Source organism: Onychomys torridus, chromosome 14, assembly GCF_903995425.1.
Source record: "Onychomys torridus chromosome 14, mOncTor1.1, whole genome shotgun sequence".
Taxonomy (NCBI): Eukaryota; Metazoa; Chordata; class Mammalia; order Rodentia; family Cricetidae; genus Onychomys; species Onychomys torridus.
Window position 1 is genome coordinate 38,369,390 of NC_050456.1, and position 19,446 is coordinate 38,388,835.

Below are 19,446 nucleotides of genomic sequence, written 5' to 3' on the forward strand. Positions count from 1 at the left end.
GGCAGCGTTTTAGAGAGATCACTGCGGTAGTCACCAGGAGGTCACTGTGTGGGTTTAACAACCAGGAGTACAGTCCTTGATGAAAACAAAATTAGAAGAGGTACTAAAGTCTTTCTTTTGAAAACGCCACTGTGTAGGCCCTTTGATGAAGAACCAAGTTCCTATCACAACCTACGCTAGGAAAGCAGCTGGGAGCACACAAGGCTCTTGGCCTTTGATGGCCGCTTCCAGTATCAAGAGCTGAGGTTGAGCGCAAACCATAAGAAATCACAACAGAAGGACAGTGACAAGAGCGTCTTACCAATAAGGGGTGCCGATGAAAGACTTCCTCTTGGCAATGGTAGCCGTGATTTTTGCAGCCACACCAAAATCAGCTGGGGAGGGGGAAAGACAGAGCCGAAAATTGGTAGTGTTTTTTCCTTCTGATACAACCAGCATTTCTAAGTTTCATCCTTGGCACAGTCATTAATATTTTACATACTAATGTGAAGAAACTGTGTACAAATTTAGTACCAAGATCTGTTCTTATTTGGTTTATAACATACTTGTTAAAAGAAAATTTACTGAAATTCTACTAGAATGAAAACTGTACTTCATTAGGAAAATTAAATTATTTTAATTATAAGCACACTGAAATTAATTTGGGGAAAAGAGTGACAAAACTAAAAACATGGGAAAACATACAAAATATACACCTAATTCCTTTAATCCTAAAGCAGTACAAGGTTATTATTTTGTTGCTATTTTTTAGAATATTTTTCCTATGTATATAATATTTTATAATTATTGTTAAACATGGTAATACAAATTAAATACATTATTTAGTTCACTTTTGCCATTTAATAAATCAGATTTACTCACATTTTCATAAATATTAATGACAGGCTGAAAAATACCCCATGGGTTTGTATTTTTCTACATAAGTAATCTGATTAATAGTTTTATAAATATGGGGTTTTTTCACATATAAGATTAATTTTCTTGAGTAGAATTTTACTCCTTCAGGAATAAAGTTAGTACATGATAGGCAGTGATCATATAAAAGATTACATATAAAAATTAAGTCTATTCAAACTTAAATCATTTAGTATTTTTGGTAAAAAATTTAAAAATTCAAAATAACATACCTAATTTTACATCACCATGGTCTGTTAATAAGATATTTGCACCCTAAAACAAAAGTACAAATACTATTAAGCTGGCATCATTAAATTTCTTTCAAAACTCAGCAATGTAAATATATGAGATGAACTTACTTTGATATCTCTATGCATTTTGCCTTTAGTATGCAAATAGGCAAGACCCTGAAGTTAAAAGAGAATATGAATTAGCAAGACAGTATCAAATGTCTACCTTGACTACTGAATAAGAAAAACTAAACAGCCTTTTTCAGGGGATAAAGGGCTTCTTTTAACTAGTTAAGGAGCACTATTAACTCATTTTCTGGTAGAACCAAAAACGTTTTCCTAACGCATCAACACCACGATTAAGACAATGAATATACGGCTCACTCCCCAAAGCCTCTTTTGCGCTTTATCATCCTTCTCATTCTACACTGCTCGCCTCTCTACGCCAGCTTTCCAGTGTTATTGGACTATTCTTCCTGCTTTCCATTTCCACAGGGATTCCCGAATCAGCTGTCAATTTCCCTGCTGCTCCCCCACATCCCTGCCAGACAGGTCCCTATGCAGCCTAGACTGGCCTCAAACTCATGCCTTTCCTGCCCAGTGTCCTGAGTGCTGAGGTTACAGGCGTGGGCCAACGTGCCTGACTGGCCTGCCAATTTGGTTAACAACAAAGAAGTCTGAGTGGATTCAACTGGAACCCCACTAATCTCCTAGCTCATGGCATAGCACAGTTATCTGCTCACTTAGGTCTTAATCTCTTGGCAATTCTGTGGCTTTAGTACGCAGGCATTTATGCACTTCTGCTGTATTTATCCAGGAGTCTGTCATATCCCTTATGCTACTGAAAGTAGCTTGCTCTTGAGATTTTAATTCCTAATTCTGAAATCCACCTGAAAAGCAACCTCCAGCTTGCCAATGTTGGTTCTCACTTAACATGTTAGCTCTAGAGGCCGCTTTGTGGATTCGCTTCAAAAGAAATGATTATCAGTTTGTGAATGAAGGGTTTCGTTTGCTATTTTCAAAACTAGATTCCTTTTTATTCTTTTTTCCTTTCACACTATCAGAAACCTGGACTACAAGGCTGGAGCGGACATCTTTGTCTTGTATCAGGGAAAAGATGACTTGGCCACAGCGTTCTCATGGATAATCTGCATTGAGTTAACCTAGCGCCTTTTAAATGTGCTATAGCTGGATGTTCACATTTCATTTTCTAGGTCAGTTTACAAAGCAGCCCTTTTCCATACAGCTTTCTACACATTTTCAGTGTTGGCTGGGCCTCCTCTTTTTCTCTTGCCTCAGTTCCCTTACCACACTACTCCCCACTTACCTCCGCATACCAAATGCTCTCCTCCCCTGCTCCCAAAGCCCTTTCACCCTGAGGGCTCCTTCCCAGTTTCCTGGCCTCCTTAGAAACCCTAGCCACACAAACAAACACATAAAGATCAGAAGCTAGGGCCCATATGAAGGAGAACATGTGGTATTTGTCTTTCTGCATGCTCAGAAATTTACCAGGAATAAGCACCGGTCTGCACTAATGTTTCCTTCGCTGACGGTGCAGCTTTCTCTAATGTTTACTGTAAACACTGAGTACACTTCCTAGGACCATCCACTTTTTATATACTGTCTGCTTTTACATTTTGTTGGACTATCCTGGGAACTTGTAGCAGAATATTATTTTAAGGTGTGTTACTTTTGTTTATGTTGCATTTGTTCAGCTCTGTGGAGCTGTGTTACTTTGTCTGTCTAAAACACTGATGGTCTAATAAAGAACTGGTCAATAGCAAGGCAGGAGAAAGGATAGGTGGGGCTGGCAGGCAGAGAATATACATAAAGAGAAGAAAAATGGGGGACTGAGGAGAAGAAGAAATGAGGACTCCAGGGGCCAGCCACCCATCTGCACAGCCAGCCACAGAGTAAGAGCAAGATTTACAGAAGTAAGAGAACGGGAAAAGCCCAGTGGCCAAAGGTAGATGGGATAATTTAAAGCTAAGAAAAACTGGCCAGAAACTAAGCCAAGCTAAGGCCAGGCATTCATAATTAAGATTAAGCCTCCGCGTGTGATTCATTTGGGAGCTGGGTGGTGGGCCCCCCAAAAAGAGTAAAATATGAACAACAATAGGAACTTATTTACAAGGTTTTGGTGTATGCTGCTGTATGTTTTACAGCATAACTGTCTTTGAATGGAATGGAGTTGGAGTTTCAGACAGGTCTGAGCTACCATGTGGGGCTGGAGGTCAGTGCTCTTAACCACTGAGCCACCTCTCCAGCCCCTGCCTTCCAACTCTTGATCCACATGAAAGTATGGTCACTCATTGTACTTAGACAAGCTATAGCTGCTATAATACACCAATTACCTCAGTTGTAAAATCTTTTCAATATAAACTCATTGTGAAAAGCCTTTACATTTATTTATGTATTTATCCACAGGGTTACCCTGGGTAACAACACAGTCTTTTAATTTTACATGGAGAATTTCCCTGCATTCTGGATGAATGGCCCCACTGGCGATTACCTTTCACAAACCTGAAGACATCTTGTATGGTGTGAATCTGAGCTGTTCCCCAAATGATCATTTGTGTGACCATTTGGTTCCCTGAGACACAGAGACTATCCAGTCAAGTGAGGTACTGGGGCCCTGAAGGCAGTACCCCGCACCCCTTTCTGCCCAAAGCCCTTAGCTTCCCGATCTCCACGATGTAGGAGCCATGCTGCCTGCTCCCCGTGCCACCGTGCGTTCCTGCCATGACTGATGGCACTTCGGAAACTGTGAGCCGCCGGGAAGCCTTCCTCCCTTGTCTCTGGACATCAGAGTGACAACGAGACAAGTAATCAACACACTTCCTTTGTCTTTATTTTCTCTAGGTACTGAACTCTGGATGTCTCTACTGACATTTCTTTAGATATAAGTGTGAAGGGAAAGCCCCCCCCCCCCAATTTGTTTCCTCACGTGCATGTTTCTACTACCAGATGTCAGCATCCCAACATCCTTTTCTTTGTTCTTTTGCACATGTTGTATCTTTTGTTCTAAGACAGTGGTTCTCAGCCTATTATGGGTTATGACCTCTTTGGGGTACATATCAGATATTTACATTACAATTCCTAACAGTAGCAAAACTACAGTTATGAAGTAGCAATGAAATAGCTTTATGGTTGGGGGGTCACCACACCACGAGGAACTGTCGTATTAAAGGGTGGCAGCATGAGGAAGACTGGGAACCACTGCTCTGTTTCTAACATTTTCTCCTTATGTGAGCAATTCGATGACGATGATGATGGTGTGGATTTTCCTGTTTCCTGTACTTACAAGAGTGCTCAATGCTTTGGATTGGCAGGTCCGGTTTTCATGAAACTTGGGACTTTTTGTTCTGTTCTAGTCAGTACAGCATCTTATTGGCTGTGGGTTAGCTTCATCGATTTTTCCTTTCTTATGATGCTTCTTTGCATGCCCACTAATCTTTAGATGACCAATATCAAGTGTACTTTTGAATATCGTGTATTTTGAGGTTACGCTGCAGTGTCCTGATCTGAGTGTTTTAGCTGCACTGGTCTCCCTGCACTCACTGTGGGCTCTTCCTTTAGCACGGTCTGGACACATTCCCACGGCTTCATGGGCAGTGAAGCTTTCCCTGCCATGCCCCACCTCTCACGACTTCCTGTCATGTCATGTCCCACCTCTCGCGACTTCTTGCCGTGACCTCCTGCTCAGTTCTTGAACATCACTGATCCTTGCACTCTTTGAGAGGCATGGTGACTACTGCTCTCTGTTACTGCATGCTGACCAAATGCAGAAGTCCATCAGCATAACAGAACTTTACAACTGAAACGGATCTGGGAGGTCATTGCTTGTGAAGCCTTGTTTCATACCCAGGGAACCAGAAAGACATAAGAGGCTAAAGTCAGTTACCAGGACAAACTATAAATCCACGTTGTCCTTTTTTTCTTTTTGGTTTGCACTCCATCTGTTGCTTAAAGAAACAAGGGACTTCAGAAACTAATACTAATTTGCTAATAATTCTTTGCTATGAGCCTATGATTAGGTTTCCATTTTAAACAATATATTTCTATTAGGTATATATTTTGAAAAAAATTTATTCCTAGTCACTCCTCCTACTTGTATACACAGATTAAACCAAACAAAGAAAATAAATATTTGAGAAAAAAATGTATCTCTAAATGTACATACAGGCTTCTTTTGAAAGAACAGCAGTCCGGCAATGACTTCTACAACATTTTTGGTACACCAGCTATTGCAAGTAATCTACAGGTGATCTCCAGTACAGAGGAGCATGTGCACAGGTTATGTGTAAATGTTACGTCACTTTATGTAAAAGACTTGAGTAGCTGTAGATGTTAGTACTGGTGGAGGCCCTGGAAACAATCCCTTAGACACTAAGGATAATCACACATACAGAGGGGCATTTACTTGTATTTATCTCATACTAGACTGGGAATAGAATGTCTTGGAGCACAAGGATATGTCCTCTAAAAACTGACGAGAATTTTTCTTGGCTCTGATCAATCTAGGTTCATTTTAAAAGAATAACTACATGTACATACAGAAATCAATTTCATCTCTAAGTAAACTCCACAATCTAGGAAGCACCGGGAGAGAAGCCTCACTAAACAAACATCAGCTGCAATGGTCCCCATCCCGAATCACTGCTATTATTTCATCTTCACGCCTCATTAAATGCCTTAGAGCAGATGCACAGTCCTGTTATCACTAATGTTTGCAATGAAAAAAATCTTTCGGAGGGCTGAAATAAAGTGCAGAAATGCCAACACACTATACCTCTAGTGAAGACACTTTAGTATGTCAAACCTTTCACGGGCTCAAAGTAAAGCAAAGACATGCTTCATTTATTTATTTATTTTGCAAAGGTATGCTTTTGATTTGTTAATGAAACTTGGAAAGAAAGTTCTGCTAGCAATGACCTGTCTTAATGACACACAGAACTAAGATATGGCAAAAGACCTCCTGCTTCTGTAGCATCCTGTTCACATCCATAAAGCTTGAGGTGAAGGTTAGACAAGCCATTTCAACCGACAAGTCTACAGACCCATTCACATTACATAAGTCATAGGTATGGCTTTCCTTAGTTTTGGTAGCAACCCATGCCACCAAAGTATATTACCATACATGACCATCTGCGCATCATTATAAAAAATAAAATAAAATGTGACCACTGCACCTCTCAAAGGCTGTTTGAATAAATTCTTATAAATCATTCATGAAAAAGTTAGTAGCTTTACAAAATTAAAACATGGAAGCTGGATTGAGCTATTATTATTATTATTATTATCTCTTTAGCTTTTGAGCGAACCATTATTTATAATTACTAAGTGTGAAACTGCCTTTCTAACTACTTAAGCCAATACATTACCTGTAACGTCTCTCTGCACACATAGGCTATTTGCAGTTCAGATAATGGTCCAGTAACTAGGAAGAAAGAACAAAAAATCCACATTGTTGTTTGATGCTAACGTTAAAAACAAGTCTGGTTGAAAAAGGATGAAGCAGCGTACAAGTCTATATGCATCACTGGGTGCCTTTTCTTCTGACCATGAGCAGACGGTATCTGTATAACTAAGAAATGAAGCACAACACTGAATATTTTAAAGTCTATTTTGAAAATAAGAGGTTTATTCCTGGACAGCTCTGGACAGTGAAAATGTAAAGTGTCCATTATGTGCACAGCTTGGTACCAGTGCCACAGGAAGGCCCCCAGAAAGCCAAGACCGTAAGCTCAACACAGTCGTCTCAGAACAGGCAAGAGCAGGGCTGCCCATGTGTGAGTCACACATCCACAGCGCACAGAGCACCGTAAGCAGACTAGCTGGGACTCACTGGGGAGTATTAGACGCACGTCTTCAGAGGCTGAGGTACTCTTTCTAGTATAATTCTCCACACAATCTCAGAACAGGGAGGAGACTTGATGTAAAGCATCAAAAGGAACCAGATTACTTCTGGAAAGCAGATGTTCTCTACCATAAAATATAAAATCCTTACGCAACTATCCAATCAGGGGCTTCTGAACAATGCTTTTCGGTTCAGGAGAAGGAATCTGGGGTTCTGCCTGCTGCTGCCGAAATCTAAACTAGAACTGACATGAGATCTTTGTACAGAGAAATACCTCACTGCATCGTTAATTGCTGGCTGGCTACACCTACTCAGGAACACAGAAGTTCGATTTTTAGTACACTGATCAAAGAGCGATACATATGATGCCATTTTATTAGTAGCATCTAATTTACACATGCGTGCGCACACAGATCTTTCTTAAGGAAGGTCTCACTACACAGCCCAGGCTGGCCTGGACTCACTACTCTCTATATAGATCAGGCTGGCCTCAAACTCAGTCTGCTTATGTGCAGACATTTTTTTAAATTGTGCTTTTTAGTATACTACTTAAAGGAATACTCCTTAAATTCAATTTAACTAGGAAAAATAGTAATCAGGTTTTAATTCTTCAAGCAGAAGTTTCATGAAACTGTCTCAGAATAATTCTTTAAGCATAAAAGGGACAATGACAAACCACCAGCTTTATTCTCCATATTGTGAATAGCTCTCATTTATAAAAGCTTAAGTGGGTAAAGACTGTAATTAAATAAAAACTTTTCATAAAAAATCATAATTCTTTAAAAATCTTAGAAAAGAATTTTAATTGCCAGGTGGTGGTGGCATATACCTTTAATCCCAGCATCAAGAAGGCAGAGACAGACGATATCTGAGTTCGAGGCCAGCCTGGTGTATAGAGTGAGTTCCAGAGCAGCCAGAGCTGTTACACAGAGAAACTCTTTCTTGAAAAACAAAACAAAAACAGAAAAGAATTTTAACTCAGTGATATATAGATGTTATTATTTAATCAATATTTCTTTAAAATCAATAAAAGGACAAAAGCGGATAGTTAGTCTGATAGTTTTAATATAAAAAACTTTCATACTACTAAAAGAATAAGTGTTTTTTCTTTCTTTATTAAAGTAGGGTTATGGTTTACTGAATTTTTTTCTTTTGAGATAGGGTCTCATGTAGGCCAGGCTGGCCTTGAATCAATCCCCTATGTAATCAAGGATGACCTTCAACTCCCGACTTTGTACTTTTGCTTCCTAAGTACTGGAATTATTGGTGTGTACCACCAAATAGGCCCTTATTAAAACTCTCAGTAGATAGTCTAAACCACAGGATTTTGTGTACTTGTAATATTTATGCAGTAAACTTTTAGAAAAAAATAAAGGAGTAGCCAAGACTTTTTTGTTATTTGCCATGGTTATTTGTTGTGACAAAATTGGCAATTTTAAAATGTATAACTGAATGAACAATAATACACATTTATCGGAATTCAGAACTTTCTTCTGGGCTCTACTTTTCCTCCCTTAGAGGCAGTGATTGAGAATTTGGCATATCAGTCCTCCCATTTTGCTATACATTTACATTTGTGTATATTTATAAAAATAAAAATTTAAAAACCTAAGCATGATCACCAGTGCTATACAGTTTCTGAGGAGACCTACTCAGGTCGGTCCTCACAAAGCTATGTTACATACTGTTAAATACAGTTAGTTTATTTCACTGCTCACCTGACATTATAAAAACTTATTGATCTTTTATAGGCTACAACACTGGAATAATACTTGTTTTTACATCTATTGTGGCTATTTCAGAAGCTGCATGAACAAACTTGGATGACTTTCAATGTAAAGATTTCAGCATAGAAATATTTTTAACTATGTCACATAATTTTTAATAAATTATACATAGTTGCAATGGGTCTTTCACTATCCCATGTTAAGCAAAGAAAATAAAAATATTTCATAAAGATTCATTCTCAGTTTCACAAATTTTAGCAATTCAAGCTGTCCAGCACACACCTTAGTGGACACAAAAGCAACTTCTAAACAGGTTATGAAGAAAGCCAAGTTCAACCGAGAAACGACTGACTAGTCTTTCTTTTCAAAACTCACACATGTTAACACAGATTGTCAGAGTACTGACTTCCACCCTGTAGCTCTGTCTGGCTGACTTCTTCCTACGACTGTCCTGTAAAGCATCTCGGGTAGTCCCTCTGCAGCTGCCATGCTGCTTTCTTAGAAACTCACTCTGGGGCATCTGTGGTTGGTATGTAAAATGAATAAAAAATTTGTTAAAGAAAAAAAAAAAAACTAACTAAAGCCGGGCAGCAGTGGTGCACGCCTTTAATCCCAGCACTTGGGAGGCAGAGGCCAAGTGGCCAAACTCTGTGAGTTCGAGGCCAGCCTGGGCTACAGAGCGAGATCCAGGACAGGCTCCAAAGCTACACAGAGAAACCCTGTCTCGAAAACAAAACAAGCAAACAAAAAAGGAGCTAACTAAAACTAACTCTAAATAGGATTTAATTTTTCAGCAGTTTCAATGCTCAGACCAGATTGGCCTTAAACTCTGGACCCTTCTCACTGTGTCTCACATGCATCAGTGGTAACAAGAACACACGCCATGCCCAGGTAAAAAGTAAAATTGATACTGTACAAGCATTTATGGATCTCTTAGTTCCCCCATAGCAAAATTAGCTGAATAATCAAAGGCAACAATAAGAATTCTTAGTTTTTAAATATGTGTCTGGGGACAGAAAGAATAATGCCAGTGAATAAATCTACCCAAATCATTTCCCTTGTTAAAGCTAGAAATGTCCAACAACAATCATAAAAGCCACAGTAGAGTTTAAGATGTAAAATTGTATTAACAGTACCATGATAAATATCTTGAAGTGATCCGCCACCACAGTATTCCATGCAAATCCACAGTTTTTCCCTACTATAACGAGAGAGAGAGAAAATTATAGCAGCCTGTAATCCTCAACTACTGACGAAAGCACTCTACAGCTCCACAGCTCTCACTTTCAGCTCACTGGTGCTCTGCAGAAAGCAAGAGGAAGCTGCCCGAGCAGGCCTTCCTCAGCACACATGAGAGCACATCACTTTCAGTTTTGTTTCAACTTGAAAAAGGTCTTCTGTTGTCATCACTCATAACGATCCATGAAGGCCTCCAGACAAGGCACGGCCATAGAAATGGAGGTGCACATGTTAACACAGCAGGAAGATGGGGGAAAACCCTAACGGACTTAGAATTCTGGGCATTTTCAAGATGCACACATACGAGGGTGCTGAGACGGAGGGAGAGTGGTAAGGAAGAGAACAGGACAACTAGATCAAGAGATGGTGCGTCTGGATTTTACCTGAGATAGCTCCCAAAGTAGGCTACGATGTTGCAGTGTTTACATTCTTTAACCATAAATATTTCTTGTTGAATCAAAGAAAAATCATCACCTGAAAAAGAAAGTAAGTTGGTCACCATGTTACTCCAGATTTGAAGCAATATGAGAAGACTGTATTTTGCAGCTGTTGGGATAGTCTGTAGTTACCAGTCATGCCCACTTGATCAGTGGTACAGTTAGTTTTTCTATGTACATAATCTACATTAAGTGAATCCTGAATGCTAGGATGCTCCCACCACTGAACTACATCCTATCTCTTTGTTCATTAATGAGAGTGGGGTAATGAAGAATTCTCAGTTTTTAAATATGTGTCTGGGGACAGAAAGAATAATGCCAGAGATGTTAATATAAAATGAACTTCTTTATCTCTTGACTACTTTTATTTGAGCAAAGAAGAGGGAGGGGATAGTGAGAATTTGTGGGCACACCTGTAAAGCTGAGAGGTCAATGTTGGGTGTCTTCCTCTATCACTTTCCTATTTCTTTCTTAAATAGGGTCTCTCAATAAATCTGAAGCTTGCTGACTAAGCAAGATTAGCTTGTCTGTGAGTCCCAGGGATGCTCCTGTCTCCTCCCAGTACTAGGGTTACAGGCACACCACCAGCAACAGCTTTTTTTATGTGGATGTTAGGGTTTCAAACTCAGGTACCAACTCTTGGATGACAAGCAATTTACCCACTGAGCCATCCTCCCAGCCCCAAAGTCACTCACTATTACTGTGTCTGAACTTAATGTCCCTATATGTACAACAGTGTCTGTTTTCTGCAGTTGGGTCCAACATTCAATACATTATCTATTTAGAACCATATCTTCTAGTTGGACTGCCCCATTTGTTAATATAAAATGAACTTCTTTATCTCTTGACTCATTTCAGTTGGCTTTGTCAAACATGAGAACTACTGCTCGTGTTTGTTTTCAGAGTCCAACTGCCTGGAACATCAACATTACACTTTCAGTCCACGTGCATTTGTCCAGTGAGGTGAGTTTCTTGTGGACAGCCACCAGTTGGTTCTTGCTCTCTAATCTGTTCACCGAGTCTGCACCTTTATTTTCTTTCTCTCTCTAAAACTGGCCACAACAATGGGTTTCCTTATGACATTTTCATATGTGTCTATCATTGCACTTTGTTCATGCCTGTTCCTACATTCCCATCTCTTGTTCTCCCACCACATTCCCACCGGTCCCTTCCTCTTCCCAAATACCACCCCTTTGTTTTCATCACACACACACACACACACACACACACACACACACACACACACACACACACTTTTAAATCTAGATTTTGCATATGACAGAATACATGTGATGTTTATCTTCCTGGTTTGGCTTAACTTTGCTTAATGTAATCAGTGTTTGTATTTTTTAAAATTACATTTGAGGGTGTCTGTGTGTGTGTGTGTGTGTGTGTGTGTGTGTGTGTGTACATTTGCACACATGTGGAGTTGAGAAGACAACTTTGGGGTCAGCTCTCTTCTTGCACCATGTAGGCTCCAGGGATGGAACTCAGGTCATCAGGCTTGGCGGCAAGTGTGCTGAACCCTCTCCTGGCCCTGGTTCAGGGTTTTTTGTCTAGGTCTTTCACCTAATTGGTTAGACTTATTCTCAGTTTTGTTTGCTCTAGATTCTTTCTCCACATGCTCAATGCTGGTTCACAGGCAAGGCAGTGGGTTGTATGCTGGGCATGCAGGATGCAGGCTACTTCTACTCCTGCAGAGGTGGGTTTTAGGTTGTGTTCTCAAGGTGAGTTTCATCCTATCCAGGCCATTTTAAGGAAGAGACTAGTTAGCTGAGAACCACGGGACTCATTATCTCTGGTTTCAGTGCCTTCTCTTCCTACATGAGTATCTTCAAGGGCTGTGTGGGCCTTCACTTTGACATTCACTATGATTCCAGCCTCTCTTACAGCCAGCTTCACTCCCGGACTGTTCTGTTCACGTTAAACACACTTTAAAGGGCTCCACTACCCCTCTAGTTGCCCACCGCCACTCCTGCCCTTCTGAGGTGATGTTCCTCCCTTCCTCCCTTCAGCACGAGCTACAGTCTGTGCCAAGTCATCTGGCTGCTGAAGGTACTCGGGCAGGACTCATCTACAACCTGGCAGGAGACTACTTGGTGTCTTTACAAGTTGAAACATGAAAAATGGGTCTGTTTTCAGTTATTAGCAGAATCAATAACTCTGCTCTATATAGAATCTGGGTATACAGATACTCCGGAATATAGAATATAGAATTTTGGATCTGTAATTCCAGAGCTACTCTGGCTACAGTTCTTTTCGATGTACTCTGAAAACCACATGGCTGAGTAAGTCCTGACAAGGGAACAGAGAGCACCCCCAGAGAAGCCTCCGACTCTGATATGGGCAGCTGCTGGCTACACCAATGTGGACCAGAGAAAACTAGAAGCCACCGAGGCCATGTGACTGTCATTCCGGCCTTTTCCAGTCCTGGGGATGGAGAATGTAGCCTGAGACGACCCCCCCCCCCAGGAAAAGAATGACCCACAACTATTGTGTGATGTTTTGTTTGTGTTCTGACAAATAAAGCTTGCCTGGAGATTAGAGGGTGGAGCTAGCCACTAGTTAACCTTAGAGCCCAGGTAATGGTTCACACCTTTAATCCCAGCACTTGGGAGGCTCATGCTTTTAATCCCAGCAGAATCAGGAGTTGGAGACAGAATATAGGTGGGTGGAGACAGGATCTCGGCCCCCTTCTATCTGAGGATCGGGAGAGGTAAGAAGTCATTAGTGGCTGCTCCTTTGCTTCTCTGATCTTTTGACCCCTGGTTTTTATTGTTAAGATTAATTAGGATCACGCTTCACACATCAGCCAAGAAAGGAGTCCGTCCGACATGAAGGAGGGATGGAAGCTCCGAACACTACATGACAGACACTGGACCAGTCCTCGTCTGAATAACTAAATGACTAGAAGCCAAAACTGGCTTGCGTCCCCTGGAATAAGCTAACACTTCATCACTTATGTAAGATATTTATTACTGAAAGCAAGACTTTCTATTATTTCATCAAATATTATCTGATCTATGCTTTTAAGATCTACTATGTATATTTCTACTTTGTTGCTCACAGATTGATATTATTAACATGATGCTTCTGAATTACGCAGAAAAGCTACTAAAACATGTCTGTCCTATAGAGGCATCAATAATGGAACTATCACTTTTTTTTTTCTGGATCTTGCTCGGTAGACCAGGCTGGCCTCGAACTCAGAGATCTGCCTGGCTCTGCCTCCTGAGTGCTGGGATTACAGGCGTGTGCCACCACCGCCCAGTAAGGATGAGCTTTTTATTTCTTTTTTTTTTTTTTTAAGTGACAGTAGAGAAAATGGAACCCTTATGCTCACTGCTGAGATCATAAAATGATGCACACACACACACACACACACACAAAATAAACAAAAACAAAAAACAAAACTAAAAACAAACAAACAAACAAACAAAAACCCCTGTATGGCAGCTCCTTAAAATTTTAAAATAAAAATAGCACTATTATATGATCTAGTTATTTATCTAGTAAGTAACTAAGTATACACGCAAAGAGTACATCGGAGTCTCAAGGAGATACACGCTTGCTCATGGTCAAAGCAATGGTATCCAAAGTAGCCAAGAGGTGGAAGAAACCATCACTGTGAGTTAAGTGGGAACACACACACACACACTGCATGCACACCCACTTTTAAAAAATTAACTGTTTTTAGAAATTCAATAAAATCAGTGATATAAATAGTGTATTTGCTAAGCTTCAAGTAGCCATGAAAAACAGTGACACTGGGGATCATGCAGATTTGGTTGCCTCAAGTGGCAGTCAAGAAACATGAGATTTTTTTTTTTCCCCACTAAGCAAAATGAGTGTGGAATGTTAACTGATAAAGTACCTTAAAAACATTAAAAAAAAAAAAAAAAAAAAGGGCCGGGCGGTGGTGGTGCAAGCCTGTAATCCCAGCACTCGGGAGGCAGAGGCAGGCGGATCTCTGTGAGTTCAAGGCCAGCCTGGGCTACCAAGTGAGTTCCAGGAAAGGTGCAAAGCTACACAGAGAAACCCTGTCTCGAAAAACCAAAAAAACATTAAAAAAAAAAAAAACAAACCCAAAACAAAAACCAGTATTGGGGCTTAAAACTGGGGCCTCTTGCATTCTGAGTAAATGCTCTGCTACTGAGCTACATCTCTAGTCCCTCTCCTGTTTTAAAAAATATTTTAAGGCAGGGTCTGGCTAAGCTGACCATGCTAGGCTTGAACTCACGGTAACCTACAAGCCTTAAACTTACAATCTTTCTGCTTCAATTTTCTTGACCTAGAAAATCTCTGTAAGTTTCAAATTTACTAATCTAGAATCTGACATTGGAGGCCAATTTAGAATCTGGCATTGAAGGTCAAGGATTTTTTTTAAAAAAATGAAAATAATTTTAATATTATTTTGTGTTCCACGACAAATTGGAAAACCTAAGGAATACAATACACAGGATTACCGACACTTTAATTGGCAAAAATTTTTCTACTTAGCCTTTATTCATTTTCTATTACTTAAAACCAATGAAACAAAACTTTTTTGTGTCAGGTACATGCACATGTACACATGTGAGAACATGTGCCCATGCAGAGGTGGAGGCCGGGGAGGATGTTCAATGCCCCACTCTATCACTACTCAACGTATTTCTTTGAACCTGAACTTGGATTTAGGCTAGACAGCAAGACGGCAAGCCTGAAGGAGTCTTCTGTATCCATCCTCACAGTGCTGGGGTTACAGGTTTGGACTGCAGGCTTTCTATATGGGTTAAATAAAGATTTGTCCTAGAACTCGCTTTGTAGACCACGCAGGCCTTGAACTCAAGTGACTCCCGCCTGCCTCTGCCTCCAGAGTGCTGGGATTAAAGGGATGCTCTACCACCACCTGGCTAAATTGAACAATTAAAAAAAAAACCAAAAAACAAAAAACAAAAAACAAAAAACGATTTACTGTGTGTATGTGTGTGCACACGTGCAGGTACCCGAGGAAGCTAGAAGAAAATGTTAGGTCCCTGTAGTTACATGGAGTTGTGAGTCACCTGATAAAGATGTTGGGAACTAAACTCGAGTCCTCTGGAAGAGCAGTCTTAGTTAGAGTTTCTATTTCTGTGATAAAAACCAGGACCAAAAGCAACGTTGGGAAAAGAGTTCATCTCATCTCAGAACTTTCGGGTCACAGTCCATCACTGAGGGGAAGTTGGGGCAGGAATCCGGCAGCAGAGGCCATGGAGGAATGCTACTTATTGTCTTGCTCCCCCTGGCTTGCTCAGTTTGCTTTCTGATACACCCTAGAACCACTTGTACATGGATGTTACTGCCCACAGTGGGCTGGGCCCTTCCATGTCAATCAGCAATTAATAAATTGTCCCACAGGCTTGCCTACAGGTGGATCCTAGGGAGGCATTTTCTCAATTGAGGTTCTCTCTTAGATGACCTTAGCTTGTGCCAAGTTGAATTAAAACCAACCAGAACAGGCAGTAAGCCCCTGAAAATTTGAACCCAAGTTCCCATGCTTGCAAAGAAAGTGTTCTTACTGCTAAGCCATCTCCCTTGCCCCTAAAACAAAATTTCTGATGTTCATTTTTACCCTGAAGTTTATTATTATCACTATTAACATCTCCCTAGTTCAGAACTGAAGCATCCAAACAATGAAGAGAGGGCTACAAATATTTTATATTACAGTTTTAAGAGTGGACACTATAGGCTGAGATACAGTTCAGCAGTTAGGAGGGCATGCTTTCCATCAGACTGAAGTTTCAGTTCTCAGCACTCACAACTACCTGTAACTCCAGCTCCAGGGCATCTAATGCTTTTTTCTGTCATCTGGGGGCACCTGCACATACACATACACATATACACAGAAGATATATACATAATTTTTTGATTGAAACTATGGGCCTTGCTCAGCCAAGAAGAGCATTGCTGCCCAAGTGTAAGGACCTGAGTTCTCCTTCTCAGAACTCACATGAAAAAGCAGATGTGGTCATGCGCATGCTTTTAACCACAGGGCCGGGGTGCAGGGCAGAGATAGGAGGATGGCTTGAGCTTTTCGGCTGCCAGCTTAGCTCCAGGTTCAGTGAGAGACCCTGTCTCATGGGAATAAAGGACAGAATGAGGGTAGGTACCTCCTTGTTACACACACACACACACACACACACACACACACGTTAAAAAGAAAAAAAATGTTTAGTTCCCTTTTTTTTCTTAAAGGTCATTAAGCTTTAAAATAGAGTTTCAAAGAGCAAGAATGTACCACTTAACTAGAACAGCTGATGGTTTTATTCAAGGCACATCTTTATACACGTCTTGACATTTCTCCCTAAAATCTCTTCTAATACTTCCAGGAAACAGGGTTTCCTGGTATTTTCCTGGTAGCATTAAAAAACTTTTAAACATCTATTGAAAGATATTAGCACATTCCCACTTATTTAGAAAACTCTAAAGAAGTACACTCAACTTTTTATTTTAAAACACTAGATCATTTCATGAATATTCCTAACAGCATTAAAACACACACACACACACACACACACACACACACACACACACACAAAACCCAAAAAACACAAACCAAACCAAAACAAACCAAAACAAAAACCAACCAAACAAACAAAAACCAGCTGGGCAGTGGTGGCGTACACCTTTAATCCTGGCATCTAAAAGGCAGTGGCAGGAGTTAAGTCTGGTCTCCACAGGGAATTCAGGCCAGCCAGCATTACAGGGTGAAAGTGTCTAAACAAACAAGTAAACCCTTGTAGAGCCAGGAGCAGTAACACACGCTTATAACCCCAGCACTGGGAGATGGAGGTAGGAGGCCTTGGCTGCATAGCAAGTTTGTTGGCAGCCTGGCTACACAGGACCCTGTCTCAACAAACCACCATCACCAACAAACATACTGTGGTGTTTCACTACAACAGGATAAGAGGAGAGAAGAAAGGAAAAGCAAGCTTTCCTGGGGTTTTGTTCCTGCTCTGGCTGATGGCCACCACCAGCTACAGACTGCCGAGCTGGCGTCAGGCTAAGGTAAGCATCCAGACATAAGACAGGTCATGATGGCACATGTCATCATCATTTGAGCCTCCTTTGAGGTGAGTACAGGTAAGCCAAATCCTGTCGCATGCCCCTGTGTGCGAGGTGGTGACTACATGGGTTAACACAGTAGCTCCTCTGAGAATGGGGCAGCAATCATCAGATCCTTCCTGAAATTAGTCTTTCTGTATATAAAAAAGACAGTGAGAACACAGGGCCACAGAAAGACAGCAGATTTCACTTTCCTTCACGATCATTTCTGTGGCTAAGAAACACTTGTCTGTATTTATCTTCACTCTTAAAGGGTTACTTTAGCATTTTTATGAATACTAGGGAAAGCCCCCAGTGCAATCTATTTCAGTAAACTTTTGACTGAAATATTATAAAATTAAATTGCCAAGGGCAAGTCAGTAAGGGTGTAACAAAATTTAAGACTCTAAATTATCATAAGCACTATTTTTAACTATGAAGGGAAAATTATTATTATGTCTACAGCTGGCATTCCATTTACTTAACAGTAATAATAATAAACCTCTTTTGTTTATGGTCTACCAGACATAGGCTCTTTCTGGTCATACTGGCAAGTAATTACCTTTTCATGTCTAACACAATTCTAAACCAGTTCATCTGCTAAGTCAATACAAGGAAGTGCTTTTGTATTCTATGGCTTTGGTACAATTTCTTCAGAGGCTAAATACAGTTAAGAATTCAACTTTGAAATAATGCTGTCTGAAGAATTTTTTAAAATATCTGAACTTAATACTAGGAAAATTCATTAATATGTCACTGTATTTTTGAGTTAATATTCCTAAAGTCTGCTCTAAAAACATGGAAACCACTACTGTCCACTTAGGCTTCACTGCCAATGCTGAAAGAAAAATCATTGATTCTGCTCAAAAATGTATCATGAAAAGAAAGTAACTACAGGATGCAAAAGCCGTAAGAATTCCCTTGGAGGGGAATTTTTAGACAACAGAGCTCTGAACTCTGAAGGAAATGAGTGGGGGAAATACAGGAATACTAGGCAACAGTTGAAAAAAGAACACTGGGAGAGTCCAGTGCAGACGCTGAGGAGAAGCAACACATATACAGAACCAACTAGAGACAAACAGAAGCACTGAAGGAGAGCACAAATGTGCACACACACACACACACACACACACACACACACACACACACACACAGCCCAAAGCAAACATGTCTGCAAGGAAAACACAGGGAAGGTGAGAGCTCCGTGAATAACTGGCATTAGTTTAAAAAAATTCTGTGTGTGTGTGTGTGTGTGTGTGTGTAGCACAGATCCCTGAAATTGGAGTTAACAGGTGAGTGTGAGCGGCCCAATATGGGTGCTGGGAACTGACTCAGAAGTTCTGAAAGAACAGTATCAACTCTTAACTACCAAGTTATTTCTTCAGCTTGAATCTGTCGCTCTTTTTTCTTTCATAAGATTTATTTATTTATTTTATGTAAGAGTGCTCTGACTCCATGTATGCCTTTATTCCAGAAGAGGGCATCAGATCTCATTATAGATGGTTGTGAGCCAGTGGTGTGGATGCTGGGAATTGAACTCGTGTCCTCTGGAAGAGTAGCTGGTGCTCTTAACTGTTGAGCCATCTCTCCAGCCCCCAGAAACTGACATTCTTAAAAGCAATGAAATTCTTTAAAAAAAAAAAAAATCTAAGAATGATAAAATAAAATTCTGTGAGAGACAGAAAGAACAAAATTTTAAATAATTGACTCACTGTATTTTATGGGAGGGAGGATCCTGCAAATAATTCTCAAAGATCTAGATGTATTCCATGAAGAACCTAGCTTTAAAGACCAAGGCAGACTGCCAACCTCCCCTAATGCAGAAACAGCTATTTCCCAATAAGGGGAGAAATCCACCTCCAGGCTGGCCCAACAGCGTGCTCCTCCAACATTCAAAGGAGACCTGCTTCAGACTTTCTGGCAGAAGAATGAGCACACAGCCATCCTATTAGTCAATGACCATTCTTCTTCAAAGGCAACAGAAACACAGGTAC

The 19,446-nt window shown here is 40.5% G+C and overlaps 1 protein-coding gene across 1 annotated transcript in view; it reads right to left on the reverse strand.

Moving 5' to 3' along the window:
• The window catches only part of Map4k5 (mitogen-activated protein kinase kinase kinase kinase 5), an 85,386-nt gene that overhangs the window by 41,333 nt on the left and 24,607 nt on the right, over positions 1–19,446 (reverse strand). Inside the window, exons 3-8 of the mRNA XM_036205628.1 lie at positions 10,337–10,427; positions 9,851–9,915; positions 6,512–6,567; positions 1,257–1,304; positions 1,128–1,170; positions 302–374 (exon numbers count right to left, since the gene is read on the reverse strand). Of these exons, the coding sequence (XP_036061521.1) occupies positions 302–374; positions 1,128–1,170; positions 1,257–1,304; positions 6,512–6,567; positions 9,851–9,915; positions 10,337–10,427 (376 nt within the window). The remainder of the gene's footprint in view (positions 1–301; positions 375–1,127; positions 1,171–1,256; positions 1,305–6,511; positions 6,568–9,850; positions 9,916–10,336; positions 10,428–19,446) is intronic.